This window comes from Lactuca serriola, chromosome 8, assembly GCF_051521515.1.
Source record: "Lactuca serriola cultivar US96UC23 chromosome 8, Lser_US96UC23_V15, whole genome shotgun sequence".
NCBI classification, from domain to species: domain Eukaryota; kingdom Viridiplantae; phylum Streptophyta; class Magnoliopsida; order Asterales; family Asteraceae; genus Lactuca; species Lactuca serriola.
Genome location: NC_136415.1, coordinates 200,553,248 through 200,569,081, shown reverse-complemented (window position 1 = coordinate 200,569,081; position 15,834 = coordinate 200,553,248). Strand labels below are relative to the sequence as shown.

The 15,834-nt window shown below is 33.1% G+C and overlaps 1 protein-coding gene, 1 long non-coding RNA gene and 1 pseudogene across 2 annotated transcripts; 2 read left to right on the top strand and 1 right to left on the bottom strand.

Moving 5' to 3' along the window:
* Positions 1-1,288: 1,288 nt before the first annotated feature.
* LOC145067754 (putative 26S proteasome non-ATPase regulatory subunit 3) lies at positions 1,289-2,557 on the bottom strand. Its single transcript, XM_079014813.1, has 3 exons — positions 2,408-2,557; positions 2,014-2,256; positions 1,289-1,769 (listed from the first exon to the last, which is right to left on the bottom strand). The coding sequence occupies exons 1-3, from the start codon at positions 2,555-2,557 to the stop codon at positions 1,290-1,292; spliced, it is 873 nt and encodes a 290-aa protein (XP_078870939.1). The 3' UTR covers position 1,289.
* A 10,675-nt stretch (positions 2,558-13,232) lies between these two features.
* Positions 13,233-14,282, top strand: LOC145067753 (CLP protease regulatory subunit CLPX1, mitochondrial-like; annotated as a pseudogene).
* A 1-nt stretch (position 14,283) lies between these two features.
* Positions 14,284-14,629, top strand: LOC145066060 (uncharacterized). Its single transcript, XR_013688615.1, has 3 exons — positions 14,284-14,316; positions 14,396-14,513; positions 14,603-14,629. It is a non-coding gene; the product is annotated as an uncharacterized LOC145066060 (long non-coding RNA).
* Positions 14,630-15,834: the final 1,205 nt, after the last annotated feature.

Below are 15,834 nucleotides of genomic sequence, written 5' to 3'. Positions count from 1 at the left end.
GTTTATTATGATAAGTCGTCAATTATGAGAACGGGATGTCATGTTTTTCGAAAATTATCACTTCTAAAATAAAAGAGTTCCAATGAAATGTGATCAAATGCGAGAGATAGCAACATAAATTTATTTATTTGTTTATTCTGACATCCGACTTTCATTTTATTGTGTACAACGTTGTATGGAAAGTCACAATGTCAATCAAATACAAGGTAATTTTCATTACTATAATTGGGTAAAAAAATTAATATGTCCTAATAAGGAAAAAAGTTGAAAGAACAATGCTATAATTGGATACATTTTTTGAGGTAATAGGCCTTTAAGAAAGAAAAAATGAAAGTACAACAAAAGAAATGAAATTAGAAAACTATAATAAACAAATAAATGAAAATGTGTTGCTACTTTTTGCATTTAGCTTACGAGATAAATCTCACAACACTCATATCATGAGATCATATCCTAAACATTTGACATTTAAGAAAATAATTTTAACATCTTTGAAAACAACAAATTATAATCAAAAGGACACCTACTTTGATTTATTTGTTTATTATAACACCCTACTCTCATTTCTTCCTTTGCATCAATGTACTTTAAAGAATCTATGAGGTATAACAATTTCAATCAAATAAAAAACAATGTTCATTTCTAAAATCATGTAGATTTTTTAAAATACAAAGTACAATGTCTTATTGTCTTAATAAGAAAAAAGTTACAAGTTCAATATTGTAGTAAGAAGTAATGAAACTAGGACACTAAAAAAGCCAATAAATAAAACTACTTTGTTGTTTCTTATATTTAGCCCAAAAGGTAATCTGAAATAAGAGATGAGGCCAATAGCACAAGATCATAGAGAAAACATAAGACCTCTAGAAATACAATTTTAACATGTTTGAAAACAACAACCTACTTTCATTTATTTCTAATTATACCGATGTTTTTTTTTTTTTTTTTCTAATTATAACAATGTTATCTAAATATAAACAATTTTTTATTTATGTTAACCAGTACCTTTTTCAAAACATAATATTCTAATAAGAATAGATGTTGCTCTTCTAAGTAGAGTCTTGGGTGTATTTCTTTAGGTTGCGGCTAAAGTAAAGTTAGTGAGGGCAATAAGGTCATTTTCTGTTAGATAGGTTAGGTCAATGCTAGTAGCCTAGGTTAGTATATCCTTGAACTAATCTTTTCCTTTTTCCAGTTCAATCATTCAATTCCTGTTCTATCATCAGTTCAGATTTAGTTTTAGTTTTAGTATAAAAGTAAAAACGTTGAGATGGAGTATTACAAGCAAATCAATATTCGTCATCATATTCTTCATCGGATGTATCGCTATCGCTATCGCTATCGACCTGTTGCTCCTTATGATAATTTGGCGGGAAGCGAAGGGAACGTACAGCCAGATTATGCATATTCAAGCAGAAGGCAATTCTAGAATTGAAAGCAATTTGTGGTTCGTTTGTTGAATAGATGTCTCTTGTTTCCTTAGAAATCATCCATCCGTTTGCATGATCCAACATGGCATCGATGGCACCATCACGGATGGCTTTTGACACGATGCTCTCCACATCAGCAATTAATGGGTTCAGTCGGAGCTTGGTTGCCACGTCAGCAAGGGAGATACGCGAGTATGCGATGCTGATGTGGCGGAGTCTGTTTCTTATGACGTTGTGGCGGAGTCTTACGATTAAGTTGTTGGTTCGGTCGGAGGTGAAAGTGGTGGAGAATTTCTCGGCGACAGTTTTCAATAGGTCCAGATCTCCAATTCTAACCGCCTGAAAAAAGAAATGAAGGAATTAGAGATTCCATGGAATGGAATGGCATGTTTGGTTCACGGGATTTGGAATTCGAGATTCCGTTCCGTGACATGTTCGGTTGCCAAATGAACAAAATCCAGTTTTGTCAAATTACATGCTTGATGGATTTCACTATTCAAGTCGAAGTCAAAAGTCAGAATTGAGTTAGTTAGTTAGTTAGTTACAACTGAACTGGGGGTTATTGTAATTGAAGTGAACTTACATTTGTGAGGTCAAAGTAAGGCCTCAATGCATTCTTCATGCCTTTCTGCTTAAAAAGGGTTCGTTCAGGAATCTCTCCAAGAAGTAGACGAACAATGATGGCCCACTTGTTGCATTGGACCCGGAAACCAAGGGATCTCTCCACAGGGGCTTTTCGGGCAGCTTGGAGAAGAGATTCCTTTGCATCTGTGTATTCTAACCGAATCGTTCTAATTTTACCCAGGTAAAACAGGTAACGACAAAACTGTAAAAAAAAATACAAATATCGAATATAAAATAATGAAATGCTCCTGTATATCAAATATCGAACCCTCCATATGAAGCAAATATCAAACCTTTTAACAAATGGAACCTTTCAAAAGGATGAATTGATGATTTATCAAATGAAGAATTACCTGGCGATTTGAATGACCTTCAAAAGGTGGTGCCTTTGATCTAAACTTCTCTGCTTGATCATACAAATTGTAATGAAGGTAGTTGTGAAGTATCAAGTTTAGGAGTCTTTCCTGCACATCACACAACATAAAATGATTCACCAGAAACATTGATTATAATAATATTACTAATAATACAAATAACAATAACAAATAAATATACTAATAATAATGATAGCTAGTCACAGTAACAAAATTGAGAAACAAACCTGCCCCAATTCATCATGATGCAACCTAGCAACCCGGTGCAAAACAAGGAGATTACTGCATGTAATTAAACATCATCATCATCATCTTATTCAAGCCCGATAAATTGATAAAGTATGATTGGTCACAATCTAGTTGATAATTGAAAAACATAACCCTTTTGTCACTCACCCACGAATTTCAGAGAGACTGTTGCTAAGTTCATGAGAAAGAGAGTAATAGAAGTAGAGTCTGGATGCCAGAACATCAACTGTTCTTCTGTTCGAGTTTTTCAAACTGGCAATGCCTGCTGAAGAACAAGCCTTAGCCTGCATAATATGAAGGTGAGTTGACCAATTGACCAATTGCCAAGATGAAGTAATCTAAACATATATGCTCACCTCAGTGTACTTTTTCTGATCAATTAGGAATATCACCACAAGGAAGTAGCAGTAGATCTCCATCTCATGGGAGTGATTAACAGTACCTTGAGTTGCAGATGATGCAGTATCAACTTCCATCTCATGATCATCATCCTATAATATATCAAACCAAATGCAAATGTTTATGTCATTCAGATCATTTTGTTTTCAATTTCACCAACAAGTATTTGAAATCAAGTTCCACGTTACTTTGGGCTGTACATTCGAAATATATAACATAGTGTCAAGGAAATTCGCGAAAGAGATGCTTAATTATGTGCCTCATAGAATAGATGACTAATTGAATGGAAGTTTATTAAACATCGAGATTCACAAAGCCAAAAAGTAACCTACCTTTGGAAAAAATGAAATTAAACGAGAGTGTGCTTCCGATCCAGTTGTAAGGGCAAAATTAAGGAACGGATAGATCACAGAAACTTTTAACCGCCATCTTAACACGATTGTAATGCTAACGGCTCTCAAAATCCAACGAACTTTACCAGTGTAAGCTCCGCCCTCAATCAGTTCAACAACTCTTTTTTTAAAATCTGAAAGCCAATTTTCACATGATCTCCATGAAGAATTCGAAATTTCAACTCTAATAAGTAAATAAAAACAAACGATGTTGGTAGAGACGTAGAGTAAACGCACACATTTTATAACATCAATTGTTCCACAACAAAGAAATTAAATCAAGTTTATCAAGAAACGAACTATATGATCAAATAAAACAATAATCGGAATCAAATTTATAGACATTCTTACGCTGCAAAACGCGATGAGACATAGATTCAAGAGAGCTCGAAGGTGACGCCGGAACCTGTTGTTCTTTCATATCAACATCTTGCGTCATTTTTCCTGTAAATTGCTACAGAATCACACCATACAGAATCGACAATCACAAATACAAAAGAATAAAATCCTGCTAGATCATGAATCAAAATTTCCAAATGAGAACAATCGCTAACAATGCTTAATTTGAAACTTTGGATGGATCAATCGACTGGTTAGCACTTTGGCGGGCCAAATGTCAAGTATTTACTATTTAGTTCGATTTTGAAAGAGCGCACTTCGATACCGTCCAGTAGAGAAAATGTCAATTTCAACCCTCTTAGTATTACAAGCTACCAGATTCAGTCCCTACGAATTTGGCGTATACAAATGGAGGGGATTTTTTGGGATATTCACCACAATAAACACTTTCTTTAATTACATATAACAACCCTACCATCCTTTTGAGAAGTTTTCAAAATAAGCATCATCTTCAAAACTTAGTTAAGTGTGAAATAGCTTTTTGATGAAAAATATATCAAAACTCTACTAACCCACGACTAAGCTAATATATACAATAATATTGATGTACAATATTAGTATATAAATCATGATGTCAAAATTTGAAAATACGTAACTAAATGTCTAAAACTAATTCACTATAGAAGTGAACTCGTCGTAAAATAGCATATGTTTGGTAAATTCGAATATCATACCACAAGTAGGGGTGTTCAAAAATATCCGTATCCGAAATTCCGATCCGAAATTCCGAAATTCCGAATCCGAATTATCCGAAAAATCGGATATCCGAAATTTCGGATATCCAATTTTTCGGAATCGGAATTGGATAATGTTTTTCAGATTTTTCGGATAATTCGGATATCCGATATCCGAAAATTTTGGTTTTATTTTATACATTATTTGTTATTTTAGTCGCATATGTCTTATGATATGAATTTTAGTAACTAAAACATATTGATAACACCATTAATTAAATACCTATATTACTTCATATGCCTTTCTAATTTAAAAATATGTATTTTCAACTTAAAAACTTCATATGTTTTTCAAATTTTAACAAAATTTCAATTTTTCGGATATCCGATTTGGTATCCGATTCCGTATCCGAAATTTCGGATATCCGAAATTCGGATACGGAATCGGATACCAAAAATCAACTATCCGAAATTTCGGATATCCGAAATTCGGATATCCGAATTTTCGGATATCCGGTTATGAACACTCCTAACCACAAGGACAATGTAACATCCTCATTAATGTAAAATTCTCATTTATAACTTAGAAATGTTTTTTTTTTGTCTATTTTAGTAAAAAATAAAAATTAGGAAGCTAAAATAAAATTATTTAACTAAATGAAATAAAATTTAATTAATTAAATAATAATGATAGAATTGATCGTAAGAATTAGTTATAAGATTATTGAAGTAAAATTTGAAAATTATGATGGTTCCGTATTATAGTTGTCAATTTGTGAAAGTTGGGATTTGAGGTATGTGACCATTGAGGACTTGAATGTTATGAAATGGATAGAGAATGATTAGATATAAAAATTCTATAATTGCCGGTCAATCGGACAAACACAAGGTAAACTTGGTTTAAAAAAGTGGAAGAGATGAATGTAGCTATAAAATGCATGGATGTACAAGGATTTAAGAGGCATTGAGGATACTCACTTATAAGTGCTGGCTCGTGAAAGTGTGGCTTCCTTAAGAGTTAAGAGTCAAGGAGCGGCTTTTGAAGTGAATTAATTTTTGTTATATTGATTGGCTAATATTTTAAAAAAAGATTGGTTTCACGTTAGACTAGTTAAACAGGTTAAATCTACTTCAGTGTAATACTACTTAAGCGAGTCAAATGAGTTAAATGGGTCAAATAGGTTATACGGGTTAGTCATGTGGTGTCGATTTGAGATGTTTAAGCGTGTCATGTCTAGGTTGACATTTTTTGACCCGTTTATTAAACATGTTGTGTTCGTGCCATGCATTTTCAACCCGTTTAAATTTTCACACGACATGACTCATTTGCCATGTAGTTACAATTGGATTCTCTTTTGATTCACAATTATATTTTTAATCTTCTTCTCTATTGATTCCATTTTCCAATTTGGCTTCCTGATTTCGACATATTGGTTGATTCGGAAAAATAGAAGTAACATCTTTAATAGATGAATTGGTGTCAAGGAAAATGGATTCAGAAAATTAGAAGTAACATCTTTAATGGACAAATGTGTGTGTTTGGTGCGGTCAAAAGCGGATTCTAAAAAGTAGAAGTATCATCTTTATCAGACGGATGTGTGCATTTGTGTGGAGGAAATCGGCTGATGTGATGGTAACGGACGATGACAATGATGTTAATGGTGGGGGAGGTAAGAGGTAGGAGGTGGGAGGTGAATTAAAGTTTATAATAATAACAATAATAATTTGAAGAATTGTAGAAAAAAGGTCTTATGGACATCATGTAACACCCGTTGATAAGTTTTGCTTCTTAAAATGTCATATCACAAGCCGTATCAACTTTATGACATGTTACTCCCTTATTCCTTCTAATAATGACTTTCTTATACGTAAAATGACACTTTAAGAATGTAGAATGCATAAAAAATATCAACGACCAAATAAAATAAAAGTAAATAATTGGTTGGTCAAAAATAACATTAACCTTATTTAATATTGATATAATGTAGAAGATCCTTAAAGTGATTTGGTGAAAGCGATATATATATACTAGGAACCTTATTTTGGCCGTGATAATCACGGCCCTAAAGAATTGATTAGTAAGCTTGTTGTAAGTGATTCCAGGAAAAATACCGATAATATTTGGATCACATTCCATTAATTGGTAAATTTTTAGATGTACTATATAAGTAGGATGCTCTAATAAATAATTAGTTAAAGTAGATTGGCATTTCTTATATTTAGTTGAAGTCCTAGGCTTTTCCAGGAGTCAGTGATTGCAGCATCAAATCAACACAGATTCATGAATTAAGTACTTGAGCATTCTTTTTGAGGCCTAAAACTTTTATGCTTTGATAAATTATTTGTCTATCATTCAACAAGTAGCTGCTCCCTAGCAGCGTGGTTTGCTTCACCTTTGTCCTATGTTTTCCTGTTGCATATATAAATCAACAACACATGCACTCATGTTAGTCACATAAACCACTCAAGAACTCATAAAATGAATCTCAATTTTCACCAGGCTCCACTTTATTTCTTAATTTTGTATGTTTACTTATTGCAACAATGAACAAAAAATCTTGTATTTATTTGACCATTTCTTATTTGTGTTCGCTAAGAGTGGGAGTCATCCATCCAAAGATTAACAAGTACCCATAAGATAGTTTAACTAATTCCTTATGTGCATTACTTTTTGTTATATTTTCATTTAATATCTTTTTACTTGTTGCAAACATAAATGTGAAACCTTACATGAAGTTGACCATTTCCAACCCATTATAACCTTCTTAACCAAAAAAAATAGATTTTAAAGTAATAAATATTACATAAAGAATATAAGGTTATACCTTGTCATCAACCTAGACAAGGCCAGAGAACATGCTAATGTTCCTCTTCGAAATGATTCGCTGACAAAATATGCATCACAATCAACAAAATCAGAAGCCAACATTGACCAGAAAAACTTAGCTTTCATATGTGTCAACAAGGTACAAGAAGAAAAAAAGGATAAATAGATTGCTAATCTGTTAAAGTTTTCACCTTTGCTCATTTCCAAATAATAATAATAATAATAATAATAATAATAATAATGATAATAATAATAATAATAAATATGCACTGAATGCAAATCATCATAAAATTTTCTCTTGGATAGCTTGTAAGCCATTGAAATAACATATACACTATGATTTGCACAAACACACACATGAGATGGCAAGTTGAGAAGAAAAAGCCTATTAAAGAGGACAAAAGATGAAAGACCTAAGTTGTTGAAACTTTTTTATCAATCAACTAATATATTGGATTGACTACAGATGCGATAATCTGGTGTAAAATAATTGAACTTATGTAAAATATGTAAGAAAACCTAATAAAACTTCATTGTGACATTTTGTCAAACATAATATGTGCAAAAATAGGAATTGTATCCTACATACACCAATATGACAAGCACACTTGGTTTGACATTTTGCCAAACATGTTATGTGAAAAAAGAAGATAGTAAAATTTCAAAGGTAATTTGTCGGAAATTCTTAGATTTTAGAAAGCCTCGTAAATGAAAAGCATATAACTAAATAGATTTTTAACAATAAAAATAAATTACCCCATCTATTTTAATTTGTGAAGTACTTAACTGGGAGGATGGATGTGATCGATTTTAATAAAAATAAATAAACTCTACCGGTTATAATGGATTGTCTATAACAAGGTCCGGAAAATTGATTTCGTCTTTTGGAAGAGAATGCATCCGACGCCTCCTTCTTAAACATACCTACAAAACAGATGAAATTTAATCTTTCCCGGATAGATTTGCATATGCACACACATATGAAATCCTTGTTTTATCCACTCCACCAGTTACTGTGATTCAAGATATACAAAATTCAAAACTTAAAAGCAATAAAACACCCTAAATTTTGAATCTTCGTTTTACCGTTGATGCTCTCCTCTTGAAGTTTTTCAAGAATGAGAATTTCTTCAACTTTGATTTAACAGTTTCATGGCATTCTATATCCACGTATGATCTGTAATTTAAAAAGAAAGTAATGGACATAGAAAATGAGAATAAATTGCAAAAAAAAAAAAGAACCATAAGTAATGTCATAATTTTTCATTACTAACGACTTACTGATCAAAAGGTTCGAAATTAGGGCCAGGTTTAGCAATACCTTAACAATGTCTTTTGCAAGACCGTTGGCCATGAACCCCCCTTAAAAATAACGACTAATTTGTTAGTTGGGAACAAAAATCGTCCCCCTTTTCATCATCTTTAGATGTTCTTAGAATGTCATAATATTTGTTACAAGATTGTGTTTGTGTCCATACATATAAGCCACCAATGGGCCAGAATAAGATTCCCTTAGCCATTGGATGACCATGTACCATATCTTTTGAATTCTTCTAGATTGTGTGTTAGTTGATGTGAGTTGGCACTGCATGAGCTCCTTTTGGTCCCATGGTTTACTTGTCAAGCTTTTCGCCCACCCTTTGTCTACAATAATCAATAAACTTGATTACTCAAAGTTAAAACTTGATAAATCAACAACTTAACGATCATGTTAGCATTTTTACAAACACCTAGTGTGCATTGAGTTTGTGGTATTGTCCTAATACAAAATACCTAAAAAGATAATCCTTTTTCAATTGCTAATCTTATAACACTACAAGAAATGTGGGTATTAGCGGCGACGACTTTAGCAGCGACACTAGGCATTAGCGGCGACATGTAAATGACGCGTTACATGTCACCGCTAATGCCCACTGTCGCCGCTAATACTCAACAGTAGCGATCCGCGTCAAATGAACCCTATCCGTTCGATCTGTATTCAACCGAACGGTTGTAATGGCGTGAAAAAAGGCGCTGACTTTTCAGGCTTGTCGCCGCTAATACCCATTCGTCGCCGCTAATAGGCGTCGCCGTTAAAAGTCCGCGCAGATAACCCCTCCAGTTCACTCTTTCCTGCGTATTTTGTCTGCCTTTTCTCTCATTCTCTCCATCGATATCGCTGGTCTTTCTTACACCGCAGCCGCCGCCGTCCAAACATCCATTGCACAAACCACCGCCGTCTAAACCTCCATTGCTACCAATACCGGCGACCTAGACTTCCATTACCGACGACCAAGAGGAGACGATCATACTTCAATTCCGAAATTTTTACCCATTTAAGGTTGAAATTCTTCCCTATTTCTAATTCTTCTTACGTTTTGATGTTTATTTACTTAGTTTAACCTTTTAATTTAAGGTTGTGTTGTTGTTGGAGTTGTTGCCGGAGTTGTTGTCGGATCTGTGGAATTTTTGCCAGAAAATTTTGAAATTAGACTACCACAGGTTTCTTTTCATCTTTCATTTTATAAATAGAATGTGTTTATATGTGTATTATGCATTTGTGTGTTCTTACATTAGTATTTTTTTTTTTATATGTGTATGTGTTTTATTTGTGAATGTGAATGTGTAATTTGTATGTATGAAAAAAATGAAAAAAATTAGGTTGCTATAATAGAAAAAAAGTATGATGTTATAATGAGTATGTGTAGAAAATATGTTTGTGTATTTGTATATATAATGTATGTATTTATGTATGTAATATGTGGAAAAAATTGAAAAAAAAATGTATTTATATATGTAATGCATGATTTTTGAAATTATATATGTAATTAGTATGTATGAAAAAAAATCAAAAAAAGTTAAGTGTCTATAATAGAAAAAAAAAAGTATGATGTTATAATGAGTATGTGTAGAAAACATGTTTATGTGTATTTGTATATATAATGTATGTATATATGTAGAAAAAATCGAAAAAAAATGCATTTATATATGTAATGCATGAGTTTTGAGATTATATATGTAATTAGTATGTATGAAAAAAATCAAAAAAAGTTAGGTTGCTATAATAGAAAAAAAAAGTATGATGTTATAATGAGTATGTGTAGAAAACATGTTTATGTGTATTTGTATATATAATGTATGTATTTATGTATGTATATATGTAGAAAAAATCGAAAAAAAAATGTATTTATATATGTAATGTATGAGTTTTGAAATTATATATGCAATTTGTATGTATGAAAAAAATCAAAAAAAGTTAGGTTGCTATAATAGAAAAAAAAAAGTATGATGTTATAATGAGTATGTGTAGAAAACAAGTTTATGTGTATTTGTATATATAACATGTGTATTTATGTTTATAATATGTGGAATAAATGAAAAAAAATGTATTTATGTATGTGATGTGTTGAAAAAAAATGAAAAAAAAATATGTTGCTATAATTCTATTCATATTGTAATTTTGCAGGCTGTATATGGGGTTTAGTTGGGCGATACTCTTGTACGTGATGGCAGATGTTATGGGTTTAGGACATGGAGGTGATGGAGTCGGGGATCCACCACCTCCCATAGGCTTTGGTCGTGGTCAACACGAACAGGATGGTAAGTCTTATTATGATATATTTGTTAGATGTTTTTATCCATTTATTATAAGCTATCGTGACTAATATTTTTAATTATATTTTTCTGCTGAGCTCCCTAAAAAAAGAAGAGGCCTAGCAAAAAACATTCAACTATCAAAGATAATACGGGCAAACAAGGGAAAGCCTGTAGATTTGGATTTCGATAGGGAGCTGACATATTCCCCTGTCGGGAACCATGGTAATTGGTTTACCCGTGAGATTGAGAAGTATATATGGATGAACATCCCTTTGAACGTATCTGGTTGGGATAATGTTTCCCCCGCTTTAAAGAATGCCACAGTGGTTCATTTAAAGGTAACTTGGACAATATTTTAAGTTTAGTTCTAATTGGTATTTAACTAACTAACTTTTTTGTATTTGTAGAATAAGTTTGATTTAGATAAGGTTAACTTGGATCCCGAGCGTGCTCAGTTGTTGCAGAGCATTGACGCGACCTTGCAAAGAATTTATAGAGGCCGAAAAAATAAAGCGCATACTTATTTTGAGAATGTCGGGGGGCTTACAGATATCCCAAGGGCATTAGCCACCACCCCCCCCCCCCCCCCCCCGATGGTATGTCACGTGAAAATTGGGCGCAAGCAGTCGAGCATTTTCAAACTCCTGAATTTCTAAAGCGTTCGGCGTCAAACAAAGGAGTCCGTGCACAACAAGAAGTTGTAAACGAGGGGGATCGTGCTCGTATAGCAATGCATGTTTCAAAGAAGTAAGCTATGATATATTTAACTGTTTATTTAAATTATAATTAATCTAATTTTTAATGTTAAATAGGACATCGCTCGAATCGAAGCATTTCGTAAGGCCAATATTGATCGCCATGGGGTGTTTAGTAGTCCTGCAATCGAGCAACAATACGTAAGTGGTTAATTTTTATTATCATATAAGTGCTTATATCGTCAAAGGGTAGTTAGTAATCTAATTTTTATTATATTTATTTCTTTTTCGAAAATAGAGAATGCTCTACTCTTTGAGATCAGTCAACAAACTCAAGCATCTTCTGAAGTCAGCGGTCTAACACCAAAGGATACACAAAATTGTTTTGAAAAAATATTAGGTGTTCGACGTGGCCATATCAGAGGCATCGGGCGTAAACCTTCTACGGTTGTGTCGAGGAACAACCACTGACACAGCCACCACCACAATCACAGGTGACAAGACTATTTAATTTTGGTAATTGTTTAAAATGTTGGTAATTGTTAGTTTAGTAATAGTTTCAAAATTTGGTAATTGTTAGTTATAGTACAATGTTATAATGTTTTATACGCAATATGTGGAATGTATATTTTGTATATAGAATGTTATAATGCTATTTTAACTTATAAGACTATGTTGTTTTATTTGTAGTTGGAAATGCTTCAAACAATGTTAAAACACTACTAGAAAAAAGACCTTTAATGACACGCTTTTTACGACACGCGATAATTAACGATACGCAAAAGGACGTGCCCTTAAAATAGTGTCATCTCTCCAAAAAATTTAAGGATTTACGTCACGCTTTATTGCGTGCCCTTAATTTAGTGTCTCAAGAAAAAAAATTAAAAACACGGAGGGCGCTTTATCTTAAACGCGCGTCGTCTGTACCTGTCGCTTTATAATTTTAATGAAACGCGCTTTTAGTAGACAAGGGGGGAAATGAAATCCCCAAAATTTTGAAAACCCGCCTTTTTTTTTTCTATCTTCTATCTATCTTTCATCTTCAACCTAACAAGGACGAGCATTGCACTCTTGATTTCCCTAACTCTTTCTCATTTTCTTATTCAAACTTGAAAGAATCGAAAAAAAATCTATCAATTTTGAAGCCTAAAAAAATCTAACAAGGACGAGTATCCATCGATCCGACTTCCAAAAATAGAGGGCATCGATTCCACGTCTTCCGGGGTTGGGAGGAAGGAAAAACTGTTGGTCCCGTGTTGGTTTTGTGATGTTCAATCGAAGAAAAGGAAATCAGAATCGACGAAAAAGAGATCGGCTGGCCAGGTGCGTTCGTCGGCCCTCCACTGTTTCATATTTTCTTTTTGTCTTTCTCTATTAATAACTTCGGTTATCTCACCCCTGCTACTCCAAACCAAAATCGATTTATCCTCTTTAGTTCAACAGGGAAACAACAACGTGGTCGGATCGTTGGTGGTATATCTACTTATGGACTTAGTTTAATCCCTCCGCTCCTTGTCAATGTTTCCTCCACCGCCTCTCCCTGTTTGCTCTAGCTTCGAAAAAAAAGGAGGGCAGCCGTCGTGACGGTGCCAACCACCGGAAAGTGCAAACGAACTCGATTAGGGCATAATGCAATCATTCATGATGCCAAAGGTAATTGATTAATTTTTTTGCAGTTTTTAGTTCACCTTTTTTACATGGATTACTTGCAGGTAAAATCGTCTTCTCACATCATGTTTATACGGACTCGGAACCATCGATTCGTTTGTGAGGTATAATTACCCTTTCTGAAGCATTTGTTTAAATGTAAAATCCGCTCTTTTGTGATGAAATACATACGTATTACTGCTTTTTTGTACATTTTTGTCTACAGATGATGTTCTTTACATTCTCTGTTACTTGAGCCGTAGAATATCAGTGAGTTATGATACCTGAATTTGTTAGTGTGTTTATTTTTGTTAGGTTGAAAGTAGTGATCTTATTGCATATGGTCTGATACCTGAATTTGTTGGAAGGTTTCCAATTCTTGACAACTTATTAGCTCTTACAAAACCTCAACCTGTCCCGGTACCTTTTCATTAACTGTAGGCATTAATTAACTACTTTTGGTAGGTGTGTTTCTTTTTGTTCTCAATAAGTCCTATATACTATGGGTAAAGTAATGTGGATGAATAAGAAATAATGTTTTGTAGGTGCTACCTCAGCCAAAGAATGCATTGGGGAAACGGTACAACAAGTTATTTCAGATGAATCAACTAAGTATTCTTTCATCTCAACAGTCAACAGATTTACTAATGAAAAATGTTAGTTGTAATTGTTTATTATTTTTTGCAGGTTAACCTACACTATACAGAAAGTGCTTTGAGATTAATTGCAAGAAAAGCAATAACTAAGAACACTGGGGCCGTGGTCTGAGGGCGTTATTGGAAAACATATTGATGGATGCCATGTATGAGGTTTGTGTCTAAAGATTACTACTGTATTATTTTTTTTTCTTTTTATAATGAAATGATAGAAATAGAATGATAATTTATAAATGTAATGCAGATTCCTAATGAAAGAACAGGTAAAGATATAATAGATGGTGTGGTTGTTGATGAGGAGGCAGTTGGGAGTGGCGCTAAAATCCTCCATGGTGAAGCTGCTCTTGCCCATTATCTATCACAACACTTAATAGGTAACTTAAAAGGTTCCATCCTATTTTTGATTTTTGATTAATTAATTAATTTTTGATTAATCTATCACAACACTTACAGGTAACTTGGAAGGAATATTTGCCCCTGGTTGGATAGGATATGGGAATGCTTATGCACCCAAAGAAGCAGATGATCAAGCTATGTCTGGTTATTGAACTGCTGCACGCTTATTTCCTGGGTAATTTATCTTTTTTCTTTTATTTAAATTAAAAAATGATAATATTATCAAAGTGTAATATGATTAAATTATTTGTTTTTAATCTTTAGGTGTCACTTACCTAAACTCGCTGAGCATGTAGTAATTGCTATACCACATTCTTAAAAAAATGTCTAAAATACCCTTTTCTTTATTTGGTTTGATGTAATTTCATTTTTCTTTGGTTGTGTATAGTTTTTTTTGCAAGCAAATGCAATATGTCCTTCGGATCCACTTGTCATGAACAAATTCACTGGGCACACAAAAGATGTCATGGGTTTGATCAACTGGTACTGGATCTTTAGTCTTTCTTTTTATATCTTTTTATGAAATCAGCTTATGATATGAGCTCTGTTTTTCACATGGTCTAGGACCACTAATTGCTTAGGATGGTAACTGGGTTGTCTTTTCGCGCCCTCCTTTGATACACCATAAAGGCATGAAGATTCTCTCTCTCTCTCCAAATTCTAAAACAAACAACAACAGGTAAATAGATGCCAACATTTTGCTTAAAATTCTGTGAACATTGAAAAAAAACGAGGTCGATAGTGCCTTTTTCATGAGATTGTCAAAAGTTGAATAAAATAAAAAAAATAAACAAGGGTAATATTGTAATAGGGAGGGTCTTAATACATAAAGTGACCAACCTCTCACTTAGCATGACAAGTCATTTTGATTTTATTAAGTAAAAAAGAAACAGCCTTATCAATCTACATGCATTTAGTCATGTACTGTTGTCCCACAATTTGTCATCATAGAAGAAGACCCTGCTGTCCCACAAGGGTAATATTGTAATAGGGCTGCTTTATATGTCATCATAGAAGACCCTGATGTCCTATAATTTGTAACAATTTGTATTATCATTATTTGATTTTAATAATAATTTGTTTTGTTTTATTGTTGAGGTTATAGACTGATAGTCTTACTTTTCATGTCATTATTATTTATTTCTTTTTTTGTTTGCAGTTTCTTGCAGAAACTTTGGATGTTGTTCAAGACATTGATTGGGTCATTTCTCTTGGAAATGCTTTTGCAAAGCAGTATGAGCTTTATACATATGATGATGAGCATTCTGCACTACTTCACAGGTATGAACTCATTATCATTATCATTACATTTTTTTAATTAAATTATCTTATTGAGAGTATTCTTCTCCTACAAATGTCTTGGTATACTTCTTCAGAAAGTTGATAACATGACTTATGTTCGTGATAAAATCGTCTAGATGTACAAACAAGCAAATAATCTAGATTTCAAGTATTCCAGCACCTTGATAATTATTACATTGCTATGTTTCACATTT